The 14,812-nt window shown below is 57.3% G+C and overlaps 1 protein-coding gene across 14 annotated transcripts in view; it reads right to left on the bottom strand.

Annotated features, from left to right (window-relative positions):
* Window positions 1–14,812, bottom strand: part of CAMTA1 (calmodulin binding transcription activator 1) — a 969,422-nt gene that overhangs the window by 83,193 nt on the left and 871,417 nt on the right. For 13 of the 14 annotated variants that reach the window (XM_025367744.1, XM_025367761.1, XM_025367771.1 and 10 more), the window contains one exon: window positions 10,859–10,993. In XM_025367744.1, the coding sequence (XP_025223529.1) occupies window positions 10,859–10,993 (135 nt within the window). Of the gene's footprint in view, window positions 1–8,361; window positions 8,484–10,858; window positions 10,994–14,812 lie in introns of those variants that run through there. The other variant, XM_025367791.1, reaches the window with a different exon arrangement.

The raw sequence follows: 14,812 nt of genomic DNA, 5'->3' as shown, positions 1-14,812 counted from the left end.
AGCCTGGCCAACGTGGCAAAACTCTGTCTCTACTAAAAATACAAAAATTAGCTGGGTGTAGTGGTGCACACCTGTAATCCCAGCTACTTGGGAGGCTGAGGCAGGAGAATCACTTGAACCCAGGAGGCAGAGGCTGCAATAAGCTGAGATGGAGCCACTACACTCTAGCTTGAGTGACACAGCAAGACTCTGCCAAAAAAAAAAAAAAAAAAAAAAAAGGAATAATGAGAGTCCGATGTAACTGATTTAGGAGCTGGGGCATAATTGCCCGAGCAGGCCTGCCAGGCAGGCTTCCGGTGAAGCTGCACGATTCTTGCACCCAGCAACAATCAGTGGTCAGGGCCCGGGAGCTGTCTCTACCAGGTCTGATATCAACACAGTGTTTGGGGGTGAATCACAGTTTGTTCCTGCTTTGGGGCTCGCCTGGAGCCCCTGCTCCCCAGCAGGGAGCCATGAAGAAGGAATCTGTCTCTGGGACTCAGAGCAGATGTGGGACATCTCCACGAGCCCAGGAACATCTCCTGGGGCCCATGGACCTGTCAAAAGGTTGGCGAGACCAACACCAGAGTGAAAGGTGGGAAAAGCAGGAGACGGGGCCTTTCCTTCTGCTGAATGAGTAGTGGATGGGGCAGTGGGAGGCACACGATCTCCTGGGCCAGGCAAGAGTCTGAGAGACTCCTGTCCTTTCTCGTCTGGCCCCAGACTGAGGCCTCTTGGCAAAGCTGGGACCACAGAGAGACCGGTCGGGGATCTGGCTGGTCCAGGCCGGTGGTGGGCTGATGTCCTTAGCCTTTCCTGGAAGGCTGTGGCTCTGAGCTCAGAGACAGGTATGGTGCCGTCTCACCTGGAATTTCCAGCCACTGCTCGGAGTTCTGCAAATCCATGGAGCTCCCTCTTGCCTCAGGACCTTCCGACCCACCTCTCCCTGCTTGGAGGGCTCTTACCCAGCTCCCTGCTTGGCATCTGACCTGCCCAACCATGTCCTTTTTTTGAAACACCTTCGTTTCTTAGCCTCCACGGGTCATATCCTGCTGGTTTTCTCTCCGTCACACTGGCTGTCCTCCTCACCCCCTTGGCCAGCTCCTCGTCTGCTTGGTGTCCACATACCAGAGGAGACTGTGCTTGATCCTGCAGCCTCTCCTCTGCTTCATCTGTGCCCTTTCACAGAGCTAGGTTGCTAAACACCATCTGCACGCAGAGGACTCCTAAACATCATCTCCATTCTGGATCTCTCATTGGCCTCCAGACTTTCAGACCCCACTGTGAACCCGCCGTCTCTAATGAGGTTGTCGGATGTAACGTGACCAAAACCGAACACTACATTCTCCTATCCCCTCGGGTTTGCTGCTGCTTCAAACTTCTCCATCTCAGGAAATGGTTTGCTGTCCCTCCAGTGGTTGGAGCCCCAAATCTAGGCGTTATTACTCATCATCTTCTCCTGTTCTTCATATTCAAATCATCAGCAGAACCCTTGACTTCACTTCCAGACAAACCCAGACCCACCCTGTCCCTCAGGAGTCATTGTTCCAGCCTTGTCAGAGCCACCATCACCTCTTGCCCAAACCGACGCCAGAGCCCTGGAGACGTCTCTGTGCCAGTGGAGACACAATTCATTCTCCAGATGGCAGCTGCGGCGTTCTTGCAAACATACACCTGTGTGTGGCAGCGCCCCTCCCATGGTTCCCCACTGACCTCAGAATAAAAGCCCAGCCCCCTACTCTGGGTGATGTGTCCCATATGGCCTCTGCTGACCCCCTGGCCCTCTCCCATCCCTGCAACCCCCTCCACCTCCCCTTCCTCTATTCTGACTGCAGCACACTCTTCAGCTCCCCCAACATGCCAGGCTTGCCCTCCCCCTGGGGGCTTTGCTCCTAATTCCCTGGCCTGGAATGTTCCTCCCACGGTCTTACTGTGGCTGGCCCCTGCCTGTCATTCATACCCCAGCTTCAATGTCACCTTCTCATATAGGCCTCCTCTGACCTCCCCCAACCTATGAAGCAGCCACCCTGGTTCCCTCTCCCAGACCATCCAGGGGAGGTTCCCTGCCCAGCACCTATCACCGTCTGACAGTTTCCTTTGCAACTTGTGTGTTGTCTTTCTTCCCCACTAGAATATAAACTACAGGAGAATAAGGATTCCCCAGAGCCCAGAACAGTGCCTGGCACCCAGCAGATGCTGCATCCATATTGCCCAGGTGACGGAAGACCAGGCAGCCCGGGTGGAAGGAGGTGGGAAGACTGGTTAGGACATGCACAATTGATTAGTTTGGGCTGAATTAAGGTGGTGGCAGAGAGGATGGTGAGAAGTACAGAATGTGAGAGAAATAAAGGAGAGAAACATGCTAGGCTAGTGTTGGGATGTCGGGGAGGGAGGGAGCAAGGGGTGACTCCTGGGTTTTTGGGTGGGATTATCCACAGGGGCCAGGAATGTTATCAGAGAGGTAGCTTGGGGAAAACAAAGAACGGCCATTTGTCCTGTCTGGGACCTACTGGCTTGCCCAAGAGAAACGTGGGTCAAGCTGCCCTGTAGGCTGATAGATGGATGGCCTGGATCCAAGAAGAGAAACAGAGGGGCAGCCATCCCTGCACCCCAGTAGGTGGGAGAGAGAGCCCTGGCTGGGAAGAAGCCCTCAGGGAGCATGGGCAGGGAGAAGAGAGTAGTCAGGAGAGAGCTGGCCATGTGGACATGACAGAGCATTTTGGAAGGAGAAGCTGGAAGACTGAGAAGCAGCAAGCAAGGGAGTGGGAGGGAGGGGCAGAACTGCACTGCTCTCGCACAGAGCCAGAGGGCTTCTCCTGGGGAGAAGGCCATCAGTGGGGACACAGGGGCTTGGAGCCCTTAAGTCGAATGAAGACAATCAGGCCTTGGGGTCCACAGGGACGTGCTGTGGCCTTGGCAGGAGCCAAGTTGGTCAGCGTGTTCATGGTGGGTGGCTGTGGGAGGCTGCTCTATCCTGCTGCCCCACGGCATGGCCATCCCCGAGCCTCCCAACAGGAGGGTGTCCTGCGAGCAGCTCCTCCAAGCCAGGAACTGATCTTTCCTGTATCTGCATCCTTCCCCAAATATACTGCTGTGTATATAGTAAATGCTCAATAAACACTGAACGAACTGCACTTCCTGTAATGCTCCTTAAAACACGCCACCTGTGACTGTAGGACAGTGCCTGCAAACTCCTTAAAACACACCATCGGCTGGACATGGTGGCTCACGCCTGTAATCCCAGCACTTTGGGAGGCCGAGGTGGGCAGATCATGAGGTCAGGAGATCAAGACCATCCTGACTAACAAGGTGAAACCCTGTCTCTACTAAAAATACAAAAAAATTAGCCGGGCATGGTGGCAGCTACCTGTAGTCCCAGCTACTTGGGAGGCTGAGGCAGGAGAATGGCGTGAACCCGGTAGGCAGAGCTTGCAGTGAGCCGAGATTGCATCACTGCACTCCAGCCTGGGCGACAGAGCAAGAACACGCCACCGGTGATTGCAGGACGGTGCCTGCGAACTCCTTAAAACACGCCACCCGTGACCGCAGGACGGTGTCTGCAAACTCCTTAAAACATGCCACCTATTACCGCAAGACGGTGCCTGCAAACTCCCCGACACTGCGGAGCCCCTGGAGCCTAAGCTGTGCTGCCTCTTTACGGCACCTCTCACGACACCCAGGACAGAACCCTGCACACAACAAGCCCTCCGGAGGCTTCTGGTGTTTTCTGGGGTCAGTTTTGTCCTTCAGTGAGGCCTCACAGCCGGGATCATGCCCAGGACCACGCCCTGGGGACAAGCCCACAAGAGACGGAGTCCCGCATTGAACAGTGTTCCTCAAATGCTCCTGTCTACAGGGAACCTCAGAATGGGACTTCTTTTGGAAATAGAGTCTTTGTAATTAGTAATTCATTAAGACGGGTTCACACCGGATGGGGTTGGCCTTAATCCAATGACTGGTGTCCTTAAAAGAAAGTAGGGACACAGACACACACATAGGGAGGACAGTGGGGGCAGAGACTGGGGTTCCGTTGCCACTAGCCACGGATCCACAACGACGATCAACAGCCACCAGAGCTGCAAGTGACCAGAGAGGGTCCCTCCCTAGCACCTTCAGAGGGGGCTCAGCGCTCCAGGACCTTGAGCTCAGGCTTCCAGTTTCCGCAGCTGTGAGAGCGTATCTCTGTGTGAAGCCACCCAGCTGGTAGGCATTTGTCCGGCAGTCACAGGAAAAGCTGGCTGATCTTGACCCCTGGAGGGTCTAAGCCGCCACTGTCATGCACACTCTGGAAGGAGCATCTGGCCTGCAGGTGGCCGGGAAGCCAATCCTGGGAGACGAGCCTGCATCTGCCCGAGTCCTGGGGCTTCCTCCATGGAGGTGACTTTGCTTCCCGCCCCAACAATCAGGACAGGGTGGCAAAGGCTGCCCCTCGGCCTCTGCGGAGAGGTGAGCTTCCTCCTAAGGGCCATTTCTCTGCAGGGTGCCATGTGTCGCTGCTCCAAGGAGGCCGGGTGGGGCCCAGCTCCAAGGTGACCCACTCCTTGCCACACAGAGGAGCTCCACTCAGGTCTGCTTGGTGTGGCCCCAGCTGCAAATGGCAGGAAGTCACTGTCCCAGGAGGATCTGAGGACCAGGCCTCTTGGTCCCGGCTGAGGAGCACAGCTGGCTGCTGAGGAGCCCCAATGGCTACGATGCTCCCCAAACTGTATGCTGATGCGTCTCCCACCCGCCGCGGTGCTGAGGAAAGCACACCTGGGGAGCACACGCACCCAAGCAGACAGACGCCCACCGCAATGTGTCACGAAGCAGACCCCACAGAGAGTGAGAGACGGGTTACGAGGAGGGCCCTGTGCTTTGAAGCATGGCACTGGCTGGGCTTGGAGAGGATGTGACTCCTGCCACTCAGCCTCAGGTCCCGAGTGCAAGACCGGCTCATGCCAGCTGCTCCTGCCACCTGCCACTGCTGTGCACAGAAGCACCCAGAGGCCCATGCGCTAACCAGCTTGTGTTGGCCCCAGTCCCCACTCCAGGTGGATGCCAGAAAGCTCTCGGCGGGGCGGGGGTCCTTTCTTCCTTCGGGTGACCCCTGGGTCAGTGCTTCTCCAGCTCCCCCAAAGAGCTCTTGGAGGCAGGAGAGGGTAAGCGGGGGCTACTGGTCTTTCACTATGGGCGTAATTCAAAGTAGCTCTTTGAAGTCAAGATCATTCACCCATGCTGTCTTATCTGAAAATTTCTTGTGAATTTTGTATTCTGCTCCACAATACAAACTGTATTGGTTTTAGCAAAGCAATGGCATTTTACATTATTTAGCAAGGAAGTAATTTTTGCTCCTCCGTCTTCCATCATCTGGGACAAGTGATGCCTTTGGAATGTGTCCTCAGTGTACATTGTACGTTCTTTTTTTTTTTTTTTTTTTTTGAGACAGAGTCTCGCTCTGTCACCCAAGCTGGAGTGCAGAGGCACGATCTTGGCTCACTGCAAGCTCCACCTCCTGGGTTCAAGCCATTCTCCCGCCTCAGCCTCCCGAGTAGCTGGGACTACAGGCACCCACCACCACACCCAGCTAATTTTGTTTTTGTATTTTTAGTAGAGATGGGGTTTCACCATGTTAGCCAGGATGGTCTGGATCTCCTGACCTTATGATCCTCCTGCCTTGGCCTCTCAAAGTGCTGGGATTACAGGTGTGAGCCACCACACCCGGCCAACTCTGTGTACATTCTTTTACAGCATCCCATGTCACGTAACATGTTCATGGGCCAGCTGAGGGTTACTGGGAGGTGGGCTGGGTGGATCTGAGGCAGGGAGCCAGCCTAGGAGGGGCCAGCCCAGGCCCACACAGCAGAAAGCCCTGGAGCGTCACCATTGGAGGAAGAAGCCAGAGGCCTCCCGGGGCCAGTGTCCTAGCCGGAATGGCCTTTCCCACTGACCCTGGAATGTACCCCTGGACTCTGGGGCAGTGTGCGGTCTCCCAGCTCTGGTGGGTGGAGGCTGGTGCTAGAATCAGCCCACAAGGAACGGCCAGCAGGACCACAGCCACATGCCAGGAACAGGCCCTCTCACACCTAAGGTGGCAGCTCCGAAGTGGGGGCAGAGCTGGGGGCCGCCCCAGAGACACATCTTCCATCTGGTAGCATAGAGAGCTTGGTCGGATCAGAAGGCCAAACCGAGAGGCCTTTCCTTCTCTTCACTTCTTTAGACAGGAGCGAGGCTCTCAGTCTTCCCAGACACCTACCCCAGGGCCAGGCTGCCCCAGAAGTCACAGGATAACTCCCTCTGTCCCTGGCGAGCTGCAGGGGCAAGCTGCCTGGGCTCACCCACCTTACACTGAGGCTTGCCCAGGAAGCAGGCACCTGGATAATAAAGTTTGAGCTCTTAGTCCATGCTCCCCACTCTGCCTGAGATGACACGGCCCCCCCTCACCCCTGAGGCCAGAAGGGGGCCTGCCCAGGAGACCAGAGGAAGCCCAGGAGAGCAGCCCAGCCCAGGGGAGCTGCACACAGGTCTCACTCCAATCCTCTCATCCAGGCAGGAGGCTCAGTTGCCTGAGAAGCATTGAAAATAGAGTCTAAGTCTAAGCGGCTTAGTGGGGTTCCAAGAAGGGCCAGCAGGTGGGGGTGGGGACAGGGGACCCTAAATCTTCTCAACTTGGCCTTAAGGAGAATCAGATGCTGTAAGACAAGAAAGAGTCAGGCACACAAAAGTTCCGCTCACCTTCTCTTCTAGGGACTCAGGTCACTTCAAGGTGTCCCCGTGTCCTTGGCCAGAAGAGGGCCCGCCCCACCCCCTCAGCTCCAAGGCTGCAGTGTTGAACTGCCTGGGTTTATTCTCTTTGCAAACACAGGCACAGGCAAGGCTAGTCTACACAGACAGCATCCTCTTGAAGTTCAGCTCGGCCCTGGCTGTTGTATCCACAGGACCTATCACAGGCAAAAGTGATATTTCCCAGGGATCCTCCCCAGTGGGTCTCCAGGGTAAACCCCATTGCCTGCCTGTCTTTAGCCTGGAAGAGGTCCCCCTTGCATCTCTGTATGAAGAGCTGGCCTGCTCAGACCTCCCTGGGGTCCTGTGCAAATGGCCTGGGGTTAGGTCAGGCCAGAGGAAATTTGTTCTGAATCCGGACCTTTGTGGGTGGAGGAGAAACGGTGAAAACGGTAGTTCCCAAAGACCCTGGCCTAAAGGCAGTCGCCCTTTCCCTCTCCTGCCACCCTTGATGCCCCCTCTTCCTGGGCTAACCTTGGTCAGGCTTCAGGTCTCACCAGGGGGTTCGCTTCCTCTGTGAAGCCTTCCTTACCACTAGTTGGATTCAGCTTTTTGACAGTCCCTCCTGCACTCACTCATTCACGCCTGCCTGCATTCATATCACAAATATGTACTGTAGCCCACCACGTGCCAGCCCTGGGCTACGTGATGGGGGTCCGGCAGACAGGGCCTTTGACCCTGGAGCTCACAGTGGGGCGCAGGGAAAGGGAGGGGAAGACCCCCTAGGTCTGGGGGAGGCGCTGCAGCTCCGGGATCCAGAGGCTGCGATTCCTCCTCCCATCTTCCGCCACCTCCACGCCCGGTCTCTCCCAGGATGGCTGCGCCCCAGCTGAGATTTTGGGGACGTCAGGTCCCTGCCCCGCGGCCTCAACGTGGGGACGATCACTCTCCGCAGGGCGGGGCTGCGCAAACAAAAGCTACTCCAAGGGGACAAAGGCTGCACCGCGGGGACAAAGACTTCTCCGCAGCTGCTGCTGCTGCTTCGCGCGCGCGCGAGTTCGCTGCGGCCCGGACCCACGCCCCCCACCCGGCCTTTAGCCAAGCAAACAAATCCGTGTTTTAGATCAAATGAGGGCCGACAATCTCTTCCCCAAACATTTCCCCCCGGGCATGGCGGAGGGGACAAAGGGCGCTCCCCACTTGCAGCGGAGGCCACGGAAGGAGGGAGCCAGGGCTCGCCGCCCAGGACCGAAGGCCCGAGGTCCCCGCCGCACGCTGCGGCGCACTCGGAGGCGGATAGCCGGGCTCAGGCCTTCCTAGTCCCGCTGTCTTCGCAGTCCCTGCGGGCGCCCTGGACCCCGCAAGGCGCGGCGCCGCCAGCAGTTCCGCGAAGGGCCCCGCATTGCGGCTGCGCGTCGGCGGGCGGGCGGGCGCGCGCGTGGGCGAGAGTGTGTGCACGCGCGCCGCCGGCAGCCGTGCCCCAGTTTGCTCCCCGCTGCAGTCCCCTGGCGCCCACCTCTTCCCCAGCCCTCCTCCCCTTGCCGCGGCGCACCCGTCTCCACCGCCCGGCCGGCGCGGAGGGAGAATTGGCCCAGCGCCCACGGGGGCGGGAGGGGCTGAGCCGAGAAACTGCGGAGACCGAGGGGAGGGGACGGGAGAGACAGGCGGGGACGCAAGGCTCACCACCGCCCGGCCACTGCAGCATCGGCCTGGACGCAAAGTTCACGGCCAGGCCCTGTGGCTGGCCAGAGGCCCGGGACCCCCGCGCTCCCGGGTAGCTGTTCCAACGGCCCTCTTTGCGCTGCGGCTGCGGCACTGCTTCCCCTCCCCCTTCCCCTTAGTATTTATCAAGCTGGTGAAAGGCTGGGAAGCCTGGGCCCCTGGGTGGGTGAGTGCCTTGTATCCATTTCGGCGGAAAAAGAATAGCTAGGGAAGCCCCGCTTCTCCCCAGCCAGGTGGGGTCTGGCAGTTCCTCTGTCCCCGCCTCCCTTCCACTCCCACTCCTTGAAAGGACAACTGGCCCAGACAAAAGGAAAGCGTCCTTCAGGGTCCTGCTCTGCTCTCTGCAGGGCCCCTGAGCCGCGGTGGACCCCAGGCTGGCCCCTCTGGTTCAGCAGGGCGCTCTGAGCTGGGGGTCCAAGCTGCGGAGCTACTGTTCCCCTAGCTGTGCCCTGGTTGGTGGTAACAGAGCCGATGCTGCTGGACGCCCAGGCCTTGATGCCATCGTCACCCCAATTCCTGTCGCCCTCCTGTGTATCCTGCAGGGTAGGGGTGCTTATTTCAACTTGGAGGCCTACAGAGTTCAGAGCTCAAAGTTCTGGGGAGAGGGGGCAGCTAGGGAGCAGGTGCCCAGCTTGGCGCCAGGCCAATCCCGAGGGGCCTGGGGTGGCCGAAGTCCTGGTCTGTCATGAAGTAGCTGGGTGGCTCCCCTCCCCACGGTCTCTATGGCGGCATCCTCCCATGCCCTAGCCTCCGGGGTACGGCTGGCTGTCTGTGCTTCCAGGGGGCCTGCAGATGTGTCCTGAGCTCTGGGGCACTGCCTGACTGTGACTTTGCTCTCTGAAAAGGCTCCATCTGCCAGGCGGGGTCCTACACTGGTCCCAGCATCCTTGGGTTCATTCTAGTGAGGCCAGCCAGGTCATTCAGGGAGAGCCAGGGTTCTGCAGAGTTCCCGACTTCATTCCCCATTTGTTCTGCAAAACTGAAACCGGATTTCCTAAACAGGAGCCCCTGGTCACCCTGCTCTTCTTGGTTACATCTGCGGGTCATCATCAGAGCTCTACCTGGCTCCAGCCTTGGCCAGGGAAGATGCCAAGGGCAGCTTGGTGCCCCAGGGCAGCCCATGCTAGGGTGCAGAGCCTGCAGACTCAAAAGCTGTCCTGGGGAATGTCTCCTGAGGGTTCAGCAGCCAAGGCAGCTGTTGGCACCCTGTCTCGGCTGGGGCAGGGGCTGGGATAAGGCTGAGGTTTACACGCTGGGTGGTTCAGGAAATGAACTATGTACCCAAGCCCAGAAATCTTCCAGCAGCCAACAGCAAGGGGTAGTCTAAGAGGTGAGACCCAAAAGGCCAGCTGTGGGTGTGTGGGGGTGTGTGTATGGGGGGGTGTTGCTTAAAGAACCCACCCCTGCAGGGGGCCCAGGCTCAGCTTAGCCCAGACCTCAATGTCCTGGGCTGGCCAGGTCTCTAGCAAGGTACCCCATGGACTGTCATCTATCCCGGCTGCCCTGATACTGAGGTTATGGACAGGCATCCCTCCTACTGCATCCCCAGTGCACCGGGCTCAGCCCCCCAGGCCTTGGCCAGCTCTGGGCCTCCTGCCCATGTGGGAAAGGGCAGCCTCTGACCCTGGCATTCCCAGCCTGCCTTTGGCAGCTCTTCTCTGCAGAGCCCCTGGTACCCAAGGGGAACCACCAACACTCACTGACCCCCATGGACAAGGCTGGCAGCTCTTGGAGTCCCTGCCTGTCCTTGACCACCAGGTCCTGCCTGCTCCCTTGAAGCCCACTGGGGTCCCTGACACTCTACCCTCTGCCACAGTCACGATCCTGGGCTTGCCACAGAGACCACACAGGGCAGAGGTGGAATTAAAATCAGCCAAGAAGCTGGAGTTGAGGGTATTTGAGGGCTTCCAGGAGAAGGTTTGGCTGGTTAGCCCCAAAAGACAGAAGCAAGCTCCCAAATCCGAAAGAAGCCCAGGCCTGAGCTGCCTCCCCATCCTCTTCCTTGAGAGGCTTGGGGCTTGGCGATGGCCTCTGGGAACCCTTTTTGCTTTCAGGAGCCCATGGAAACAGCCCTGGAGGGGCACAGCTGGTGCTTGGACCTTGCTGCCTGGGGTCCTTCGCCAGAGGAACCTCTTAGCTCCCCTGGGCTTGCTTGGCCACTCAGACAGCCCAGCAGGCTGTGAGTGTGCCAGCCACAGACCCGCACTCACATACTTTTCAGTCTGTCCTAAGGAGAGACCGAGATTGAGGGTGGGGCCAGCCAGTGTCCAGACACAAATGGCTGACAGCTTAGGCACTCAGCCTGGCGGTGGAAACCCAGCCGACCTTCCTTCGCTCACATTGGCACCGCTTCCTGCCCCTTTCTGGGTGCTTACTCTTCTTTCACACCTTGTGCATGGAGTCCCCAAGCATCCCTCTCCCTTGGTGCCTGGCAAGACGACCCAAGCACTGTTCTTACCGTCCAAGGACAGCCAGTCGTGCTGGGAGGAAGGAAGCGTGGGCAGAGCCCGGGCTTTGTACTCAAACACCACCGAGTTGGAGATGATCTGGTTGTTGAAGGCAACTTGTAGGGTCACAAGACCAGTGTCATGGGCTGAAAGCGAGAGAAAAAGACCAAGTCAAGGGATGGGTGGGTACCTACAGCCTGGTGAACCACACAGGGCCTGGAATGTCCCCTCCCCACTACCCTTCATTGGTTAATGTCCAGCTCTCCTTACTGACAGCCTATGCCTGCTCATTCGAGGCCCAAACACAATGCTGCTTCTAGGAACCTTCTCGGTTCACCCAGACTCAGCCAGCTGTCCTGTGATCACTCCCAGGTATTGTAACTGCCCCTTTGCTTTGTCCTCCGAGTGAGGGCAGGGGCTGGGTGCTCAGTACAGACTGGCTGAACGAGTGAATGAGTGAATGGCCCCCAACCCTGCCTCATCGCTGGCTGACGTCCCCCCTTGTCCCATTCTTCCTGGATGGGGCTCAGGTACAGCATCTGCTTCGGACTGATTTGTGCTTATTTTGTTTCAACTATTCCTATAAGCTTGTCCTGACTCAATGAACAAGTCAGCCCCTGTATTTTTAGAAGTTCTTCTGCTTCCCCGATGAAGGAGCTTCAGCTGTGCCTCTGTTACCCTGGCCCCAGCTCAGCCCCAGTGGGTGCTGAGCTGGGGATGCTGGCGTGAACGTTGTACCTCCCTCCAAAGTCCGACAGTAAGCCCTGGAAGGCAGGGCCCTGGTGGGTCTCGTTAACTGCTGTGGCCCCAACACAGGGCTTAACAAATAACCGTATTTGTGGAATAAACGAGGTATGTCCTCACTGAGAGTAAGAGGAAGCCAGCCCGCGGCGGAGATCAGCTTCAGCTCTGGGGTTGAGGTTGCCTCTCCACAGCTCATGTTGGCATCCTGGGGGCTGGCCTGTGGCCCACAGAGGTGGCCCGTGGGCAATGGTGGGTGTGCACACTGCCCTGCCAGGCCTCGTCCCTGGCAGATGTCTCGGTTCTGTGCCCTCTGCCCTGCTTTTCTGGAATACCAGATACTGATACCCAGGGCCTCCCCAGTACAGATTTCCAGGGAGGACACGCACGGGGATCACGTTACTGTTTGGGCTCTTGGTTTTCAGGAGCTTATAGACTCAAGGAAGCCATCCAAGTCAGCCACTCCCTAGCACAAGCAGAGCTCCAGCTTTCCTCCAAGGACTCTGATGCAGATCCCAGTCCCGATGGGAAAACCAGCTTATTGATGGGTGGCCGCTGTCCATCCTGGGTGGATGTGCTAAGGCAGCAACCATCTTGCCATTGTCCCCAGGGAAGGCCTTCGGGAGTCACTGTCCAAGGGGACCCATGGGTTTTTCCTCTGTGTTTTCCACCCTGTCTGGGAACCTCAGCTCCAGGGCACAGCCTGAACCAAAGGACTCCACAGTGGAGGTCACATAGGACCTCCGAGGTGCCTGGGCAGGGAGCCCCGGCCAAGTCCAGAACCTGCTGTGGCTCTGCTGGCATCCCTGGGCGGGTCTCCAAGCTTGTGGTCGCATGCCTGCCCTGGAGATTGGCCTGGCTTGCCAGCAGGAAGACAGGTGGCCAGCACCCACACCCATCGGAGCCCGCTCAGGGCTGCTCCTCTTAGCAGCCTCCTCGGCCAGCCTTGGGGAGCTCACGGCTTTTCTGGGACAATGTGTTCCAGCCTGGGGGGGTGGCCTCTTCAACTGCTGCTGCTCTTCCACCATCTTCTGGCAGGTGCACAACCTGCAGCAACGCCGGAATGGTGGCAGACTCCAAGGCATTTCTTCCTTCCCAGAGAGACGGAGCAGAGGGGACCTACTGTGGTCTCTGGGGTCCCAGCCCAGCAGCCCTGCTCCTGCAGGTCCATCACCCAGGAGGCTTCCTGGACTCACTCTTCCCTTCCCCACTCATGCAGTCCATCAGCAAGCGCCATCAGCAATGGCAAGATCCATTGCTCTCCATCTCCACTGCAGATGCTGTAGTCCACGCCACCATCATTTATTGCCTAGACTCCTCCACTAGCGTCCTGCTGAAGGCAGCATCAGAGCACCTGAGACCTGCTCCTGCTGGGAGGGTGTCGGGAGGCCACAATCCAGCACTGGGGGCCACAGCCCAGCACCGCTAGAGGAAACCAGGGGGAGTGTGGTGCCCAAGGGAGCCCTTCTCCTTACATTTGGAAAGATCAGCCCTCTGCCTTCTTCCTATGGTCTCCCTGAGTCTGTTCTTCCTACAACCCAGAATCATCTTTCCCACACACCCAGAATCATCTTTAAAGACACCATTTAGATCAAGCCACCCCCTGCTTAAAGCTAACAGCTTCCTATGGCAAGTAAAATCAAACCAAACTCCTTCCTATGATGCAGAAAGATGGACACGATTTGTTTTGGTTCCTGCTATCATCTCCAGTCTTACTGTGTTCAGCTCCCTGTACCCCACTCACTATCCTGCAGCCAGCACCTTTCTCGAGCTTTAGATTCTCCATGTTGCCAAACCTCTTTCTGTCCCAGGGCCTTTGCACTTCCCCTACCCTCTGCCTGGCCAGGATGCTTCTCCCACTTCCCATGACTGGCTCCATCCCATCATCCAGGTCCCAGCCTGCGAGAGGCCTCTGCTCATCCATGTTCCAGAAGGAATCTCCTTCTTCCCAGGTGATGTTATTACCATATTCTACTGTTGGGATACAGTTTTCACCAGTTACCTTGGTTATTTCTTTTTCTCCTTGTTTGTTTTCTGTCTCCCTGCAGTAGAACATTAGCTCATGAGAGCTGGGACTGGCTCCATCTTAATCTTCATGCCTAGTGCCAAGGTCAGTGCCCGGGATGTTATGGCGGCTCAGTAACTATTTGTTGAATGAATTGTTTTGAAACCCAATTCTTCACCTCATTTGTTGTTTTTGTTTGTTTGCTTTTTGTTTTTTTTTGAGACAGAGTCTTACTCTGTCTCCCAGGCTGGAGTGCAGTGGCGTGATCTTGGCTTACTGCAACCTCCACCTCCCAGGTTCAGGTGATTCTCCTGCCTCAGCCTCCCTACTAGCTTACAGGTGCCTGCCACTATGCCCAGCTAATTTTTGTATTTTTAGTAGAGACAGGGTTTCACCGTGTTGCTCAGGCTGGTCTTGAACTCCTGACTTCACGTGATCTGCCCTCGGCCTTGGCTTCCCAGCATGCCGGGATTACAGGTGTGAGCCACTGTGCCTGGCCCTCATTTTGCATTTCATCTTTTGTCTTCTTTAGTGCTCTCTGGCCAGCAGAGTCTTCTTGGTGGATTCCCCTATCTTCTCCGAGCCTAAGTTGCCTCTTTCCGCCAGCACCTCCTCTCACTCAGTGCTCACTGCCCTCAGCTCACTGCCCTAACTTGGTGGGCTCCCTCCTGCCCCTGAAGCACCTGAGTCTTGTAGAAGACACATTCTGTGCCTGAGTGTCTCCTGCTGCCTGTGACAGTGTGGGAGCTGCCAGGGCAGGACCCTGCTCTTGGTCAGGGCAGAATCACCTCATGTGTTTTGCTTGGGTGGGTGTGTCGGGCTAGGACCCTGGAGACGGGCAGGCATTGGCCATCTGTGTTGCCAGTGCCCCCTCCTCCCGTGTCATTCCTGGCTTGTGCTCACAGGCCTCTGAGCCTCTCTTTTTGGTGAGGCCAGTTTGATTCTGACTTCCAAGTGTTCATCCTTCAAGCTCAGCCTCAGATTCCTCTGGGGAGACCCAGAGATGAGGTCCCCAAGCAGCCAGCGTCATCTCCCGGGGCAGTGATTCATTTGCATGCTGCACTCCTCCCTGGACCAAGAGCCCCTTGCAGTCAGGGCCCTGGTGAGAAGCTGGGTCTTATTCTTTGCTCCATTCCAAGCCCATACTCTGTGCACAACAAGCAGGGGCTACTCAAAAGCTATCTGGCAGATGAAGAAAGGAATGGATACATCCAGTGCT

Source organism: Theropithecus gelada, chromosome 1 (genome assembly GCF_003255815.1).
Source record: "Theropithecus gelada isolate Dixy chromosome 1, Tgel_1.0, whole genome shotgun sequence".
NCBI lineage: Eukaryota > Metazoa > Chordata > Mammalia > Primates > Cercopithecidae > Theropithecus > Theropithecus gelada.
This window is presented reverse-complemented; position numbering and strand designations above follow the sequence as displayed.